This window comes from Anas acuta, chromosome 28, assembly GCF_963932015.1.
Source record: "Anas acuta chromosome 28, bAnaAcu1.1, whole genome shotgun sequence".
Classification (NCBI taxonomy): domain Eukaryota; kingdom Metazoa; phylum Chordata; class Aves; order Anseriformes; family Anatidae; genus Anas; species Anas acuta.
Window position 1 is genome coordinate 840,645 of NC_089006.1, and position 14,994 is coordinate 855,638.

Consider the following 14,994-nt stretch of genomic DNA (forward strand, 5'->3'; position numbering starts at 1 on the left):
CCCCGTCACCATGGCAACGGCCGGGCCCCTCCCGGCAGCCCCCAGGCGGGGCGCGCAGCGCGCCCATTGGCCAGAAGTTCAGGCGCTGCCTCTGATTGGCCGCCACGCCCGCCCCCCCGCGCACCTGTCTCTCGCGCGCCCCCTTCGCCTCAGCCAATCGGCGCCCAGCGAGCCGGGGCCGGGCAGCGGGGCGCGCCCCTTCCTTGACGAGACAGGCGGGGCGGCCAATGGGGGCCGTGCGGGGGGCGGGGCCAACTCGCACCTGGCAGAGGGGCGTTGTCCGGATTGGCCCGGCCCCGAGGGGCGGGGCGAACCCGCCCTATCGGCGGCCGGGGGCGGGGCCCACCTGGGCGGGGCGGGGCCGCACCTGGCCCGGGGCGCGCAGAGCGGCGGCGGCGGCGGCCATGGCGGGAGCGGCGCTGCGGGGCTGCCCCCGGGCCCTGCCCCTCCCCCTCCTGCTGCTGTGCGCGGCGGCCGGTGAGTGCCGGGGGGCGGGGGGCGGCAGGGGGGGTCCCGGTCCCGGTCCCGGTCCCGGTCCCGGTGGAGGCGGCTTTTCCCGCCGGGGGCCGTCGGGGCGGTGCCGGTGGGGGTGGGGGCGGCCGTGGGTCCGCCGGTGCTCGGTGCCGGTACCGGGACGGGGCGGGGGGGGGCCTGGCGGTGTCCCCGGGGGCGATGCCCACCCCCCCCCCCCCTGTCCCCGGTTACCGGCCGTGGAGCTTCGCCGCCAGCCACCGGGTGCGCCCGGGGGGAGCGGGGCGGTGTCGGGGCAGCGAGGTCCCGGCGGGGCTCACCCCGCGGCACCGGGACACCGCCGGTACCGGGGCACCGCCGCCCCGTTACTGCCGGTACCGGCGCTCCCCTGGGCGCTTCCCTCGCGGCCTCGCCGCCACCGCCCGCCCCGGGACCACCGGAGGGGGACCACCGGGGGCCACCAGCGCTGGGTTCCCGGTGGCCCCGGGGGCCCCGTTCCCGGTGGTGGCGGCGCGGGGGGCACCGTGCGGGGGAGCCGCTCCCGGTCGGGGCCGGGGCCGGGCTGCGCCCGCTGACCCCGGGACCGGGACCGGCCCCACCCCGGCGGCGGTGACTCAGGGCACCGGGGACGTCCGGGCCGGGGCGCCGGGAAGGAAACGGCCCCCGACGGCCCCCCCCCAACCCCCCCCGGCCACCACGGGGACGGGGACAGCACCGGGACAGCCCTGACCCCCACCCCCCCGCCGCCCCCGGTGTCCCCGGTTACCGGGTGCCCGTTTTGGGGTGGCAGAGGCTGAAGCGGAGCCCCCCCGGCCCTCTCCCCCCCCCCCCGCCGGCGGTGGCCCCCCCGGCCCCGGCCCCTCCTTTGTCCCGGGACAATTCCCGGTGCGGGGCTGGCGCCGTCGGGGCTCCCGGCCCCGTGGGGCTGCGGGACGGCGTCTTTTGGGGTTTTTTCCCCCAAAACGCACCGGAGCAGCCCCCGTTCCCCCCCACCAGGCTGTGGCATGGAGCAGGGGGGGCTCCGAGCGGCTCGGCCCCATAGCCCCCCCCCTCCCGTGGCTGGGCCTTTTCCTGTCCCCGGGCCGGGTTTCCCGTCCCCCCCCCTGTGTGTTTCCTGCACAGCCGGGTCGCAGCGGGAGCGGGGTCCCCCCCCCCGCCACCCGGCACCCCCCCATGGGGCTTCCAGGCAGCCCCTTCCCCACCGGACCCACAGCTCCGGGCACCGTCCCCAAACCCGCTGCGAGGTCCCGGTGCCCTCTGGTAGCGCCCCCCCCTCGGGGCGGGGGTGTCCCCGGTGCCCCCCTCCCGCTGGGTTTCGCTTGGCAGCGGCTCGGGGAGCAAAGTGCAGGCGGCTCCGGGCACGGGCGGTTTCGGTTCCCGGTGCCGGCGGCCGGCACGGCCTCTCCCACGCCGTGACTCACGGCCCCCGACCCACCGGGGCCTCGCACCGGGGCCGTTCACCGGCCACCCCCCCCCGGTGTGGGGGCTCCGTGAGCGGTGGCGACCACCGGGGAGCCCAGATATGAGCCCGGAGCCGTGCCGGGGGGGCTGTGTTTGGATGTTCGGCCCCGGTGCGCACACGCGTGCCAGGCAGGGGTGTGGGGGTGTGGGGGGGGTGTGGGGGTGTGCACACGCGTGTGCACGAGGGCAGGGAGTTACGAAACCCCCCCGGGGCTGCCCCCGTTCGGTTTCCTCCGAAACCAAGCCAGGAGGGCCGCGGGGGGGGGGTGAGGCCGCACAGGTAGGGCAGGATTTTCCGGCTGCCACCACGCGGTGCCGTCACCTCTGCCCCGCGCCTCCCGGTGTCACCTCTGCCCCAGGGCTCCCGGTGACCTCGCTGCCGCAGCCCCGGTGTCACCGGGCGGCCACGGAGCCCGGGGGGGGGGGGACACGGCCGGACACAGCGGTGTGCCGCGGCTGGTCCCGGGGTGACCCCGCGGGGCCGAGGTCGGGAGGTGCTGTTAAAGGGTAACTGCGGCTGGGAACTGATTAACGAGGAGGAGGAGGAGGAGGATGGGAGGAAGGGAGGCCGGGCTCACTGCCGTGGGCCCCTCGGCGCCTGCCCCAGCAGCTGGGGACGGGGACGGGGACGGGTCCCCAAATTCTGGCAGGGCTCGGCAGCTCCGGTGTCCCCCGGGACCTGGGCTCCTCCTGGCACCTCCCGCGTGTCCCTGACCTGTCCCTTCCTCCCGCAGGGTCCCTGGTGGGCGCCCAAGTGACCTCGGAGACCAAGCAAGTGCCTGAGAACAGCGGTGAGTGCCCCCCCCGCGGCCCCCCGACACCGGGGTCTCCCCCATCAGCCCGGCCTGGGCACCCAGCTCCTGCCCACGAGGGGCATCCCCGGGCTCTCGGGGTGCTCCCCCTGCGGATTCCCTGCTCCGGGGGGGCTCCGGGGGCTGCCGGCCCCCCAGCTCAGCGCCGTGTCCCCCCCCGCAGAGGTGGACATCCCCTGCACGGCGTACAAATACAGCATGAGCAACCCCCGCATCGAGTGGAAGTTCCAGAAGGGCACCTCGCTGGTGCTGCTGTACTACGGCAACGAGCTCACCGGTACGTGGCCCCCACCCCACAGCCCCTCCAGGCCTCCCCTTGGGGGGTTTTTTTTTCCTCTCCCTCGGCTGCCCCCCGACCCCGCTGCTCTCCCCGCAGAGCCCTACAAGAACCGTGTCCAGTTCACGTCCACCAACATCCGCTTCAGCACGGTGACGCGGGAGGACACCGGGAAGTACATCTGCGAGGTGGTGGACGGCAGCAGCCAGATCTCCAAGTCCGAAGTCAGCCTCATCGTCCAAGGTGTGCTGCTGGCCCCCCCACACCCCCATTTTGCTGCTCTGTCTGTCCCGGAGAGCCCCCTGCCACCCCCTCCCCGTCCCCGCTGTCACTCGGAGGGAGCCAGCTGGGGGGGGACACTGGATCTTCCCTGCCCTGTTGGGGAGATTTAAGGAGCTCTGAGCCCCCCCCTTGAACCCCGGGGGGCGTGCTGCCAGCTGGGGCACTGCGCCTAGGGGTGGCCACCGGGCTCCTCGTGGTGGCTTTAGGGGACGCTGGTGCTGGGGGCACCGGGGGCTGGCTCTGCCAGGTGCCCCCCACACCGGGGGCTCTCCTCCGCTCGGTGTTTCCCCGTGAACCGCCGGCTCGGGGTGAGCAGGGGAGGTGCGAGCGGCTGCGTGCCCTGCTCGGGGTGGAACCGAGCTCTCCTTTCCCTCTCCCCCCTGTCCCGCAGTGCCCCCCTCCAAGCCGGTGGCCCACGTCCCCAGCTCGGCCACCATCGGCAGCAAGGCCGTGCTGCGCTGCACCGAGACGGACGGCTCCCCGCCGCCCACCTTCCGCTGGTACCGGGACACCATGCTGATGCCCAGCGACCCCAAAACCAGCCTGACCTTCAGGAACTCCTCCTACACGCTGGATTCCACCACCGGGGAGCTGGTGAGTGCCGGCGCTCAGGGCGCGGGGACCCCCGGCCCCCACAGCCACGCTCCCGTTCCTCTCCTCTCCCCCTCCAGACCTTCGAGCCCGTCACCAGCTTCGACACCGGGGACTATTACTGCGAGGCCTCCAACAACGTGGGGTCCCCCCAAAAATCGGACACGGTGCACATGGAAGCCAGTGAGTGAGGAGCAGGGGCGGGGGCCGGGGACGGGCTGCGTCTGGCACGAGTCACGTTCCGGGGAACACTGCCTGGGTGCGTGTCAGCCCCGTACCCTGCAGCCTGCAGGGTTCAAAGCAATGCTAATTAGCTGCACTGTTAATGACCCTGCTGTTTGCTCATGGCAGCATGGGTTGAAACAAGTCCTCGGAGTGATGCCGTGGAGGTAGGAGGGGGGGGGGGGAAGCTGCCCTTGGAGCTGGAGCTGGCCGGGGCTGCCCGGTCCTCGTGCGAGCCAGACCCAGCTTCGACGCCGGGGCTTTGGCCCGGGGCCCCCCTCCGAGCCCCCCATCGAGCCCCTCTGAAGTGGGGTCCCCACCCTTCGGGCTGGGTTTTTGGGTGTCGAGCTGGGGTTTTTGGGTGTTGAACTGAGGGTTTGTGCCCCATCATCTGGCCGTGGCCCCGGGCTGGCATCCAGCAGCCCCCCGACAGCCCCCCAGCAGCCCCCTGACAGCCCCCTGATAGCCCCCCGACAGTCCCCCGATAGCCCCCTGACAGCCCCCCGATAGCCCCCCACCTCTCTCACCAGATGAAGTCAACGTGGGCGGCATCGTGGCCGCGGTGGTGGTGCTGCTGATGGTGCTGGCGCTCATCGCCTTCGGGATCTGGTTCGCCTACAGCCGGGGCTATTTCAGCAGTGAGTTCTGCACCACGCACCCGTCCCCGGGGCTGGCTCCCCCCTGTGCCAGCACCACTTTCCCTGCCGCCCCCCCCCCCCTAAAATCCCTGTCCCCTTTCTTTTATTTCAGAGAGAAAAGAGTAAGTGAGCCCGGATCGCTGCCACTCCCAGTCCGTGCCCGGAGCAGGCTGAGGCTGGGATTGTGCCCTGGTTGTCAGCAGGTTTTTTTGGGGGGGGGCAGTGCTGTGGGCAGCGTGCCCCCCCCTCAATGCTCTCTCTTTCCACAGCACCACCAGCAAGAAGGTCATTTACAGCCAGCCCTCGCACCGCAGCGAGGTGAGTGCGCCGTGCCCCGGAGCGTGACGGGGCCGGGCCGTGTCCCGGGGGGGAGGGTTGTGTCCCTCGGGGGGGGCCCTCAAAACATTGAATGGTGCCCAGCCACGGGTCTGATGGTGAAGGGGGAAGGCGGGGACCCCGGTGCCCCCCTGGCCATGGCGAAGCCTCCAGCCCCCGGGGATCGGCGCCCGAGGGCTTTGCTGGCCACCAAAAGGGTTCCCAGGGAGACGGCTCCTGGGGCACTTGGCATGCAAAGCAGGGAGGGGGCAGCTGCAGGGACAAAGAGGATCTGGGGGGGCTCCATCGCTCAGGATGGGGGGGTGGCACCACACAGCACCCCCGGAGCAGGGCAGAGCCCTCCTCGCGTCTCTTCCCCACACACAGAGCAGTGCTTGCCCCAAACCCCTCTGGCTGCGGTGCTGCCCAAGCCCCCTGCTCCCAGCAGCCCCCCCCCCGGGCACAGCCCCCCGCTCCCAGCCTGGGGTCCCCCCCGGTAACGTCCCCCCTTTCACTCCGCAGGGCGAGTTCAAACAGACGTCCTCCTTCCTGGTGTGAGCGCCCTCCCACGCCGAGAGCTGTTGTAAATGTTTTCTAATTGCTGTACCTGTGATTTTTAACTATTTTTTTTTGTTTGTTTTGTTTTTTTAAGTGCAAACTGCTCCCTTTTTGTCTGTCCCTACCCCCTTGATTTTATTTTTGGAGGGGTAGTGCCCTTCCTCCCCCAATCTCACCCTCTCCAACCAGTGCCTTGAGGCCCCGGGGTCCCAGCGGGGTCCTGTGCCTTGTCCCCAGGCGGGGGCACGGCGGCTGCTCAGGGACAGCCCCGCGTCCTCGGGGGGGCCGTGGCCGTGGGGGGGTGCTGGGGACGGAGCCCCCTCTCCCAGGGTCTATCCTGGGGGTTAGGGGTGGGAGCGCATCTCCCATTGCCAGTCCCAGCTGCCCACTGGTGCCAGTTTCCCCCCCGTACTGGGGGCCGTTCTCTTGTAACCACCCGTGCGATGATGTCGGTGGGGGAAAACCATCAATAAACCTCCTGTGTTCCTGTACCGAGTGCTCGCAGCCTTCCTGGGGACGGTGACACCACCGGGGCTGAGCCCCGAGCAGGGGGGGACCCCTCGTGGCACGGGGGGGGGGACCCCGCGTGGGACCCCTGGGCACGGGGACACCTCGGCGTCGCCGCGGGCGCGCGGGCAGAGCCCTTTCTGCCTGTCAATAATAGAACTTTTATTTAGTAACTCCTTGGTCTTTTCTCCCCCAAATCGAGGACGAGGCCCCGAGGTGCCCCCAGCAGTGGAAGCAGGGCTCGGATGCATTGAGTCTTTCCAGGGGTGAAGCCTTTCTGCCCCGGTGCTGTACGTAGGGGTTAGTGGCACTATGTGTACACCTCTGTGCGTAACCTGGGCTCCGTGTGGCGGGGGAGGACCAGCCCCGGGCCCTGGGGGTGCCCGGGGGGGCGCGTTAATAGGCGGGGGCTCTACGTTAGCAGCAGCGACGTGCTCGAGGTGGGGGCTCGAGCGGGGACGCGGCGCCGTGGCCGTGTCCGATTATCGGTGACACCCCAGTGTGTGTCCCCCCCCCCCCAACAGGCAGGGGGGCAGCGTGGGGAGGGGGCCCCGGCTCTGGGGGCAGCCTCAGTGTGTGTGTGTGTGTCTGGGGGGGGGGGGTCCTGCCTCAGTTTCCCCCCTTGGCACGGAGCCGTCCCGCTCCCCGTGGCTTGCCAGGGCGCAATTGAGCAGCGAGGCAGCCCCCAGCTGGTGGGGAACCGTGTCCCCAGGGGCTGGGGGTGGCCGCGTGCCCCCCACCCCGGGGACAGCTTTCCCGGCAGGATTGTGTCCACCTTCCTCCTGGCAGCGCAGAGGGGCTGGGGGGGGGGTCTCTGGCTGGTGTTAGCAGAGCGTTAGGGGAGGGGGACGGGGACAGCCTCATCCCCACGTGAGCCGGGACGAGGGGGATGTGGTCCCACCGGTGGGCGAGCACCCACGCGAGTCCCGGGGGGGCAGCCCCGTGCCACGAGGAAGGGGGGAAAGGCCCAGGAGGACGGCGAGAGCCGGGAAGGGGGGGGAAGAGCCGGCGGCGTCTCCCCGCGCTGGTGGCATCCCCAGGGCTGGCGGCGTCTCAGACGTTGCTGATGCGGACGCTCAGGGGGGCTCCCTCGCGCTCCCGCTCCGCCGCCTCCCGCAGGGACTCCTCCAGCTTCACCTTCTCGGGGTCCCCGAAGCGCACGGTCTCGTGCACGCAGCAGGGCACCGCCACCTTCACCACCTGGTCGAAGAGGCTGAAGTCGGCCACGTACTTGCCGCTGGCCGAGAGGGAGATGGCGGGGGTGAACTCGTAGCCCCAGAGGATCTCCTCGGGCAGGTAGGACGTGCGCACCTGGCACGTGGCGCTGGTGGACTCCACGGTGCCGCTGAGGATCACCACCAGCTCGAAGTCGCCTTCGCCCGTGCGCAGGGCCATGTCCCGAAAGGGGCTGGCGTCGTCCACCACGTGGTAGAAGGTGAGGGGCAGGATGAGGAAGGGGCTGTCGGACGAGGTGTCCACCTGGAAGTCCACGTTGAGCTGGTTGAGCCGCACGCTCTCGCCCTCCTTGGTGAGGTGGGTCTGCAGCAGCTTGCCCGTCACCTGGCAGCCGATCAGGAGGCTCTTGCGCATGTTGGCCACGCGGACCATCAGGCAGGTCTTGCCGTTGTGCTGCGCCACCACCGCGTTCTGGCTGAACTTGATGGTCTCCGCGCGCTTCTTGGGCCGCGCGATCTTGGCCAGGAAGGTGCCGGTGATGAAGATCTCCATGATGGTGGTGAGGACCAGCTGCGTGATGAGCAGCACGATGGCGAGCGGGCACTCCTCGCTGATGTAGCGGAAGCCGTAGCCGATGGTGGTCTGCGACTCCAGCGAGAAGAGGAAGGCGCCGGTGAGCGTGTGGACCTGCATGACGCAGGGCGTGTGGTTGGCCGGGGGGTCGAACTCCAGCAGGTCCCCGTGCGCCACCGCCACCAGGTACCAGACCACGCCGAAGGCGAACCAGGTGCCGGCGAAGGTGGCGGAGAAGAGCAGCAGCTTGTAGCGCCACTGCATGTCGATGAAGGTGGTCCACAGGTCCTTGAGGTACAGGAAGCGCTTGTCGGCGATGTGCTCCATGCGCACGTTGCTGCGCCCGTCCTTCGTCATCACCCGGCGGCGCCGCAGCCCCGAGCCGATGAGCGGGCGGCTGTCGGTCTGCGTGGTCTGGCTGTAGTACACCTTGGTGGCCGACGTCATCTGCGGGAGGGGGCACCGTGAGCAGGGGGGACGCGGGGGGAGAGTCGGGAGTGGGTGCGGGGTCAGGGGGGAAGGTGGCAGGGTAGGGTGGAGGATGGGGAGGGGATGGATGGGATGGGATGGGAGAGGGATGGGGATGGGATGGGATGGGATGGGTGGGTGGATGGGTGAAGATGGTGAGAAGATGGAAGGTTGGGTGGATGGGGGTGGGATGGGTGGAGAAGGTGGGTGGGGGGGTGGGTGGAAGGTGGGGTGGATGGGAGAGGACGGGTGGAGAAGACGATGGGTAGAAGGATGGAAGGTGGGGGGCTGGAGAAGGTGGGGGGTGGATGGGGGGTGGTACAAGGACGGGCAGCTGAGGGATGGAGGCTGAGGCCAGGTTGGGTGTTGGGGACACGTTGGGGACCCCAGCCCAGTTTTGGGGACCCGGCGGCCTCGTGGCACCGCGGTGCTGGTGGCCGATGTCACCCCTCACAGCCTGCAGCCCTCCCCCCGTCTGTCCGTCCGTCCTCCTCCCTACTGATGGATTCACCCAAATGTCCGTCTGTCCCCACACCCACCACCTGGCTGTCCCCCCGCCCATTTGTCCATCTCCTTATCCATCTGTCCATCCATCCCCCCCAGCGCCCCCCCCTCCACCTGTCCATCCATCCATCCCTCCCTTCCTCCCCTCGTCCGTACCCTGTCTGTCCGTGCGTGCCTCTGTCCGTCTGTCCACGCTTTTATGCCCCCGTCCTCTCACCTGTCCCTCTGTCCGTCCGCTCCTCCCTCCCTCCCTGCCCTCCCCGCAATGTCCCCAACTGTCCCCCTGCCACCTCTCCTGGGGCCAGGACCCGGCTGTCCTGGCGGGGACGGGGACTGAATCAGGCTGGGAGGAAGAGGAAGGAGGGGATGAATGGGAGGCGATGGGCACAAGGGGCTGGCGACGGCGCCAGGCGCGCTTCCGTCCCTGTCCCCATCCCCGACCCCGGTCCCCCCCCGGCACAGAAAGGCCCCTTTCAGGCCTTTCAGCCCCCGCCAGCGTTTGGCCCCGCCGTGGTTTCCGAGCTGGCTGCGGGAGGCGGCGTGCCGGGGACACCGGGGACGCGGTGGCAGCCTGGGGGGGCTCCTTGGAGCCTCGTGGCCCTGCGCCGGCCAAACCGGGGGGGCCCCAGAAGGCAGCGGCCACCCCGCGTGGTGCTGCCCCTGGCCCTCCTGTGCTGCATCCGCCCCCCACCCCCAGCAAAGCCCCATGGAGGGGACGGTGGCACCGGGAGCAGGGCCCTGTCCCCATCCCCAACCAGGTCACTGCTGGTACCCGGGGGCACCGCGCATCCCCAAAACCAGCCCCTGCCCCCAAAACCAGCCCCTGTTTTTTTGGGGGTTCCTGCACCCCTCTATTCCCTTCTCCCCCTTTTTGGGGTCCTTCCCCTCCCTAGCATCCCTGCACCCCTTTTTTGGGATCCCTGCCCCCCCAAAAGTTCCCATTGCCCCTCTTTGGGGTCCCAACACCCCAGGGGCTCTCTGCGCCCCTTCCACCACATCCTGACCCCCCCATTTCTGGGGTCCCCCACCCCTGAGCTCCCTCCCTCCCCCATTAGCAGCCCCCCCGTGTCCCCCCCCCGTGCCCTGTACACAGGTTGTGACAAGGCTCCGCTTGTTCCCGGTGCGGGGACGATGCCGCGGGGCACGGCCGCCACCAAGCACGACCGGCACCTGCTCGGGCCGGTTACCCATTAACCCCCCCCCCCCGCCTCCTGCCTCAGTTTCCCCCCCCCCACGAGCATGTGGGGGGTCCTAGCAGGGCAGGGGACACGGGGACCCGTCCCCCCTCCCCGTGGCCCGCTGGCATCGCCAACCCGGGCGCCGTTCCCGTGCCCGCACGGTGCCAGCCGTGGCCGGGCTCCCCGCCAGCCCCAATTTCCCCCTTTTCCACCCCAAAAACGGGGGGCGTGATACTGGTGGCAACTGGGAGCGGAGGGTCCTCACCCCGTCCCCGTACAAAATTGGGGACCGCGGGGTTGGGGACACCGGGGGATGCGGCATGGGGCTGGGTGCTTTGGGGGGGGGGGGGGAGGCTGTGCAAGGGCAGGCGGGGGGGGGGACGGGGACACGGGGACAGTGGGGCCTTTGTGCGCCCCGGAGGAGAGGCCTCAATGGAGCTGGCGGGGCACAAAGGCGCTTTGACGAGGCGCTTCGTTAGCATGCACGGCCCCGCGCTCGCTGCCGCCCCCCCGGCCAGCCTGGCCCCCCCCCCCCCCCCCAGCGGGGGTCCCGGGGGCCAGCGTCCCCCCTGCCACCCACCCCGCTCGGCCGCTGTCCCCTGCGTCCCCTGCCCTTGGCCATCGGAGCGCCCCGGGACCCCATCGCACCCGGTTTGAGGGTGTCCCTGGGGGGGGGGGGACACCCCTGGGGGGGCCCTGAGGCCAGCGCCGTCCCCGTGCCCTTGACGCTGCCGGCCCCAAGCTGCAGAATTTGGGAAATTTGGGAAAATGGCGAGCACGGGGCGGCGGGGGCAGGATGGAACCGTGGACCCCTCCCCAACCGTGCCTCAGTTTCCCCTCTAGCACAGCAGGGACACTGGGGGGGGGGTCCCCACAGCACCAGGGGACCCCAAAATGACAAACCCACCCCCCCCAGTGCTATCAACCCCCGTTAACTCCCAAAAAATCCACCCCGCTGCCGGCTGCGGATTGGGGCAAAAAAAGCCCGTTTTGGCCTCTTTTCAAGCCCGCCGCCTCCGGGGCAGCTCGGCGGGGCCGGGAGCGCGTCCAGCGGACCCAGGGGCGCGGGGGGGGACCCAGGGGCGCGGGGGCTCCCCCGGGAGCTGGCGGCGCCGGTGCCGATGGGGCGGATAAGGCCGGCGGGGACGGCTCAGCCCTCGTAGCCAGCGGAGAAGCCACCGCCCGCGGCCGCAGCACGGGTAACCCCCGGCCCCGTCAGCCCCCAGCCCCATTAACCCGCAGCTCACGGGGGGGGGGTGGAACTCGCAGCCCGACTAACCCGGGTACCCCACAGGCAGATAACCCACACCAGGCACCGCACACCGCCCGTAACCCACACCTCCAGCCCGCGCCCCGATAAAGCACACCCGCAGCGCTCCACACCCGGATAACCCACACCCGGATAATCCAACCCCAAAATAACCCACACCCAGATAACCCACACCTGGGTAACCCACACCTGGATAACCCATAGTTGGGATAATCTGATCCCAAAATAACCCACACCTGGATAACCCACAGTTGGGATAATCCAATCCCAGGATAACCCACACCTGGATAACCCACATCCCAAATAACCCAATCCCAAAATAACCCACACCTGGGTAACCCACATCCCAGATAATCCAACCCCAAAATAACCCACATCCCAGATAACCCACACCTGGATAGCCCACAGTTGAGATAATCTGATCCCAGGATAACCCACACCCGGGTAACCCACACCCGGGTAACCCCCATCCCAGATAATCCAGTCCCAGATAACCACACCTGGCTAACCCACAGCCCAATCCCGCGTGGCTGATCCCCAACCCTGCTAATCCAGCGTGGCCAATCTGCGGCCCCACTAATCCCCAACCCCACTAATCCCCAACCCCACTAATCCAGCGTGACTAACCCACAGCCCGGCTAATCCAGCGTGGCTAATCTGTGGTTCTGCTCACCCACAGCCCGGCTAATCTGGCATACCCAACCCACAGCCTGGTTAACCTGCCGCCTGGTTAACTCCCAGCCTGGTTAACCCACAGCCTGGTTAACCCACAGCCTGGTTAACTCCCAGCCTGGATTACCTGCCACCTGGTTAACTCCCAGCCTGGTTAACCCACAGCCTGGTTAAGCCACAGCCTGGTTAACTCCCAGCCTGGTTAACCCACAGCCTGGTTAACCTGGCTAATTCCCAGCCCACCCAGGGCCGGTGCCACCAACCCAGCGCCCTGTGGGTCCCCCCCCCCGTCCCCCTCACTCCAAATGCCCTTGAAACGCCCTGACCCTGCCCCCCCCCCCCCAGTCCCTGGGGCAGGAAGGGCCCCCCCACAACCACCCCACGGCCTCGGGCCTCAGTGCTGGGGGGCAATGGGGACACCCCCGCGGGCTGCCGTAGAGGGGACAGGGGTGGCCCCAGAGATGCCTGGAGGGGGTGGGAGTGGGGATGTGGTGCCCCCCCCCCGTCCGTGTCCGTCCGTCCGTCTCCCTGTCCGTCTGTCCGTCCGTCCAGGTCCCAGTGGGGAGGGGGGGAGACCCACGGGGAGGGGGGATTTGGGGACAGGGGCACTGGAGATATGGGGATGTGGGGACAGCAGGTGTGGGGACGTGGGGACAGAGGTGGGGGGCGAGGGGATGGCGGAGATGGGACACGGGGACAGCGGGGACAGAAGGGGAGAGGGGGACGTGGGGACGTGGGGACATGGGATGGGGGCGCACGGGGGGCATGGGAACGGGGGACGGGGAGACTGGGGACAGTGGTGACACTGGGGACACGGGGGCTGGGGGATAAAGGGAGGTGGGGGCACGGGACACCGGGACGTGATGGGGACACGGGACAGCGCGATGGGGGGGGCGCGGGGCCACCGGCCCGGAGCCGCATCCAGCTGGGGGGGGGCACTGCCGACAGCCCCCAGCCCCTCGCCCCCTCCCAGGGTGTCTTGGCCGCGACCAGGGGGGGCTTTACCGGGGCGGGGGGCGGGGGGGCTCAGGGGGACCGGGACCACCCCACCCCCGGCGGCCCCTTACCTTGCCGGGGGGGCACCCTGGGGCGCCCGGGGGTGCCTGGCCGCGCTCAGCCCGGCCGCCGCCGGCTCCCCATGGGCTTTATGGCTCGGCGGGGCCGGCGGCGGTGGGACGGGGCCCCCCCCGCGCCCCCCCCCCCCCCCCCCCCTCCCCGGGCCGGCCGCCTCGCCGGGCCCGGCTGGCACCGATTGGCGGGGCCGGGGAGGGGGCCCCGGGGGGGGGGGTTGAATGGGGGGGGCCGGGGGAGGTGGGGGGGGGGGGGGGAGGAGCCGGCGTGGGGCGGGCTTGGGGGGGGGGCGGGGGGGTTAATGGGGTGGAAAACGAGCCCGGGCCGGGTCACGTTACCGGCCCCGGGGCGGGGGGGGGGGGACCGAGCACCCCCCACATCCCCCCCCCCTCACATCCTCTCACCACCGGGCCCCCCCCCCCCGTGTTTTTGCGTGGGGTCCTGAGACCCCCGTGGGGAGGGGGGGCACGGGGTGGGTGTCACCTGTGGGCAACCCCCCCCCCGACACCATCACCCTCTCAAACCCCCCCCCCTAGGGCTGATGATGATGATGATGGAGCGGCGGGGGGGGGGGCGCGGGGCAGTGGGGCCGTGGGTGCGTGGCCGTGGGTGCGTGGGGCCGCCCCCCCCCCGCACAAGGCCCCGCTGTTCCCGGGCCGGTCCCGGCACAAAGCGCCTTTGTGCGCCGGGGGGGGGGGCCGGGGAGGGGCCGGGGCCGCCACCGCCACCGGGAGGGGGGGGGGACACAACCCGGGGGGGGGGCGGAATTTTTTTTCGGGTGGGGGGCACCACCGGAGGAGGGGGGGGGGTCAGCAGCGAGCACCGTGTGGGTGCAGAGCGCAGCACCAGGCGCCCCCCCCCCCCCGTGCCACGCGTGTCCCCGAGCACACGCGTGGGCGCAACCCCGGCGCATTTTGCGCCCCCCCCCCCGCACACCCCACGCGTGGCCCCGCCGCTCTGCCCTTCCCGGGAGGGGGGGGGGGTCGGGGGGTGAGGGGGGGGTTAAGGGGGGGTTTGGCCCGGTTCGGCTCGGCCCGGGGCCGGGGGGGGCCGTGCCGGGGGCGGGCGCTGCTCGGTATTTTTAGCCGCGCGCTCCCGGGGCGCAGCCGTTGCCGGGGAACGGCGGAGAGCGGCCGGCGGGGGAGGCGCGGGGGGGGGTGGGGGGGGGAAAAAAATCCGGTGTTTTGGGGGGGGGGGGGGGCCGAGCTGAGCCCGAACGGGACCGGGTGGGACCGGGCCGAGCCGAGCCGGGCGCTGCGCTCGTCCTGCGCCATGCGCGCAGCGCACGGGGGGGGCGCGCCCCGGCGGGAGCCGCGGGGGGAGCGGTGAGTGCGGGGGGGGGGGGGCGGGAGGGCAAAGGGATGGAAAGGGATGGGGAGGGGGCGAGGGGCAGAGCGGGGGGGGTGGGGGTGGAGGGGACGGCCCCGGGGGGCTGCTGCTGCCCCCCTTCCCCCGAGTTGCCCCCCCCCCCCCTTCGATCTCTCCGCGCCCCCAGCCCCGCTATCTGCACCCCCCCCCACCCCGGCACATCTCAGCCCCCCCCTCGCAGCGAGGTGACCCGGGGGTGGCGCTGGGGGCCCTGACACCGGTCGGGGGCACACAAGGCCTGCACGGAGGTGAAGGTCCCCCCCCTTACCCACCCCCCCCATATATTTTGGGGAAGATGCCCCCCCCCCCCCCCCCCCCCCCAATCTGCCTGGGCCACCCCCTCAAAGCCTGGGGACCGTGGGGTACCCCATGGCAGGGAGCTGGGGGGGGGGGGGCAGGGCTGTGTGGGGCACAGTTTGGGGAGGGGGGGGCAAGGATAGGCTGGGGGGGTGGCACATGCATGTGTGTGTGAGCATCGTGTGTGCGTGCGCTGGCATCGCTCCAGTGCGTGCACGGGACTGGTGCGCACACGCTCGGGTGCATGGCAGCGTGCAACGACACCCCCCTGCCCCCCCAGGCT

At 71.0% G+C, this 14,994-nt stretch overlaps 2 protein-coding genes across 4 annotated transcripts; one reads left to right on the forward strand and one right to left on the reverse strand.

The window, feature by feature from the left end:
• Window positions 1-320: 320 nt before the first annotated feature.
• On the forward strand, window positions 321-6,118 carry F11R (F11 receptor). 2 transcript variants are annotated; one of them, XM_068663231.1, is made up of 10 exons: window positions 321-477; window positions 2,667-2,723; window positions 2,908-3,021; window positions 3,121-3,264; window positions 3,695-3,897; window positions 3,975-4,077; window positions 4,647-4,751; window positions 4,867-4,876; window positions 5,024-5,072; window positions 5,592-6,118. In XM_068663231.1, the coding sequence occupies exons 1-10, from the start codon at window positions 405-407 to the stop codon at window positions 5,625-5,627; spliced, it is 894 nt and encodes a 297-aa protein (XP_068519332.1). In that variant the 5' UTR covers window positions 321-404; the 3' UTR covers window positions 5,628-6,118. The 2 variants fall into 2 exon arrangements, with proteins under 2 accessions (XP_068519332.1, XP_068519331.1); XM_068663230.1 differs by having other exon boundaries at window positions 4,647-5,072.
• Window positions 6,119-7,048: 930 nt separating this feature from the next.
• On the reverse strand, window positions 7,049-13,186 carry KCNJ10 (potassium inwardly rectifying channel subfamily J member 10). Of its 2 annotated transcripts, none has more exons than XM_068663232.1 (2): window positions 13,043-13,186; window positions 7,049-8,330 (listed from the first exon to the last, which is right to left on the reverse strand). In XM_068663232.1, the coding sequence occupies exon 2, from the start codon at window positions 8,328-8,330 to the stop codon at window positions 7,188-7,190; it is 1,143 nt and encodes a 380-aa protein (XP_068519333.1). In that variant the 5' UTR covers window positions 13,043-13,186; the 3' UTR covers window positions 7,049-7,187. The 2 variants fall into 2 exon arrangements, with proteins under 2 accessions (XP_068519333.1, XP_068519334.1); XM_068663233.1 differs by lacking the exon at window positions 13,043-13,186 and adding an exon at window positions 9,012-9,119.
• Between the last annotated feature and the right edge of the window lie 1,808 nt (window positions 13,187-14,994).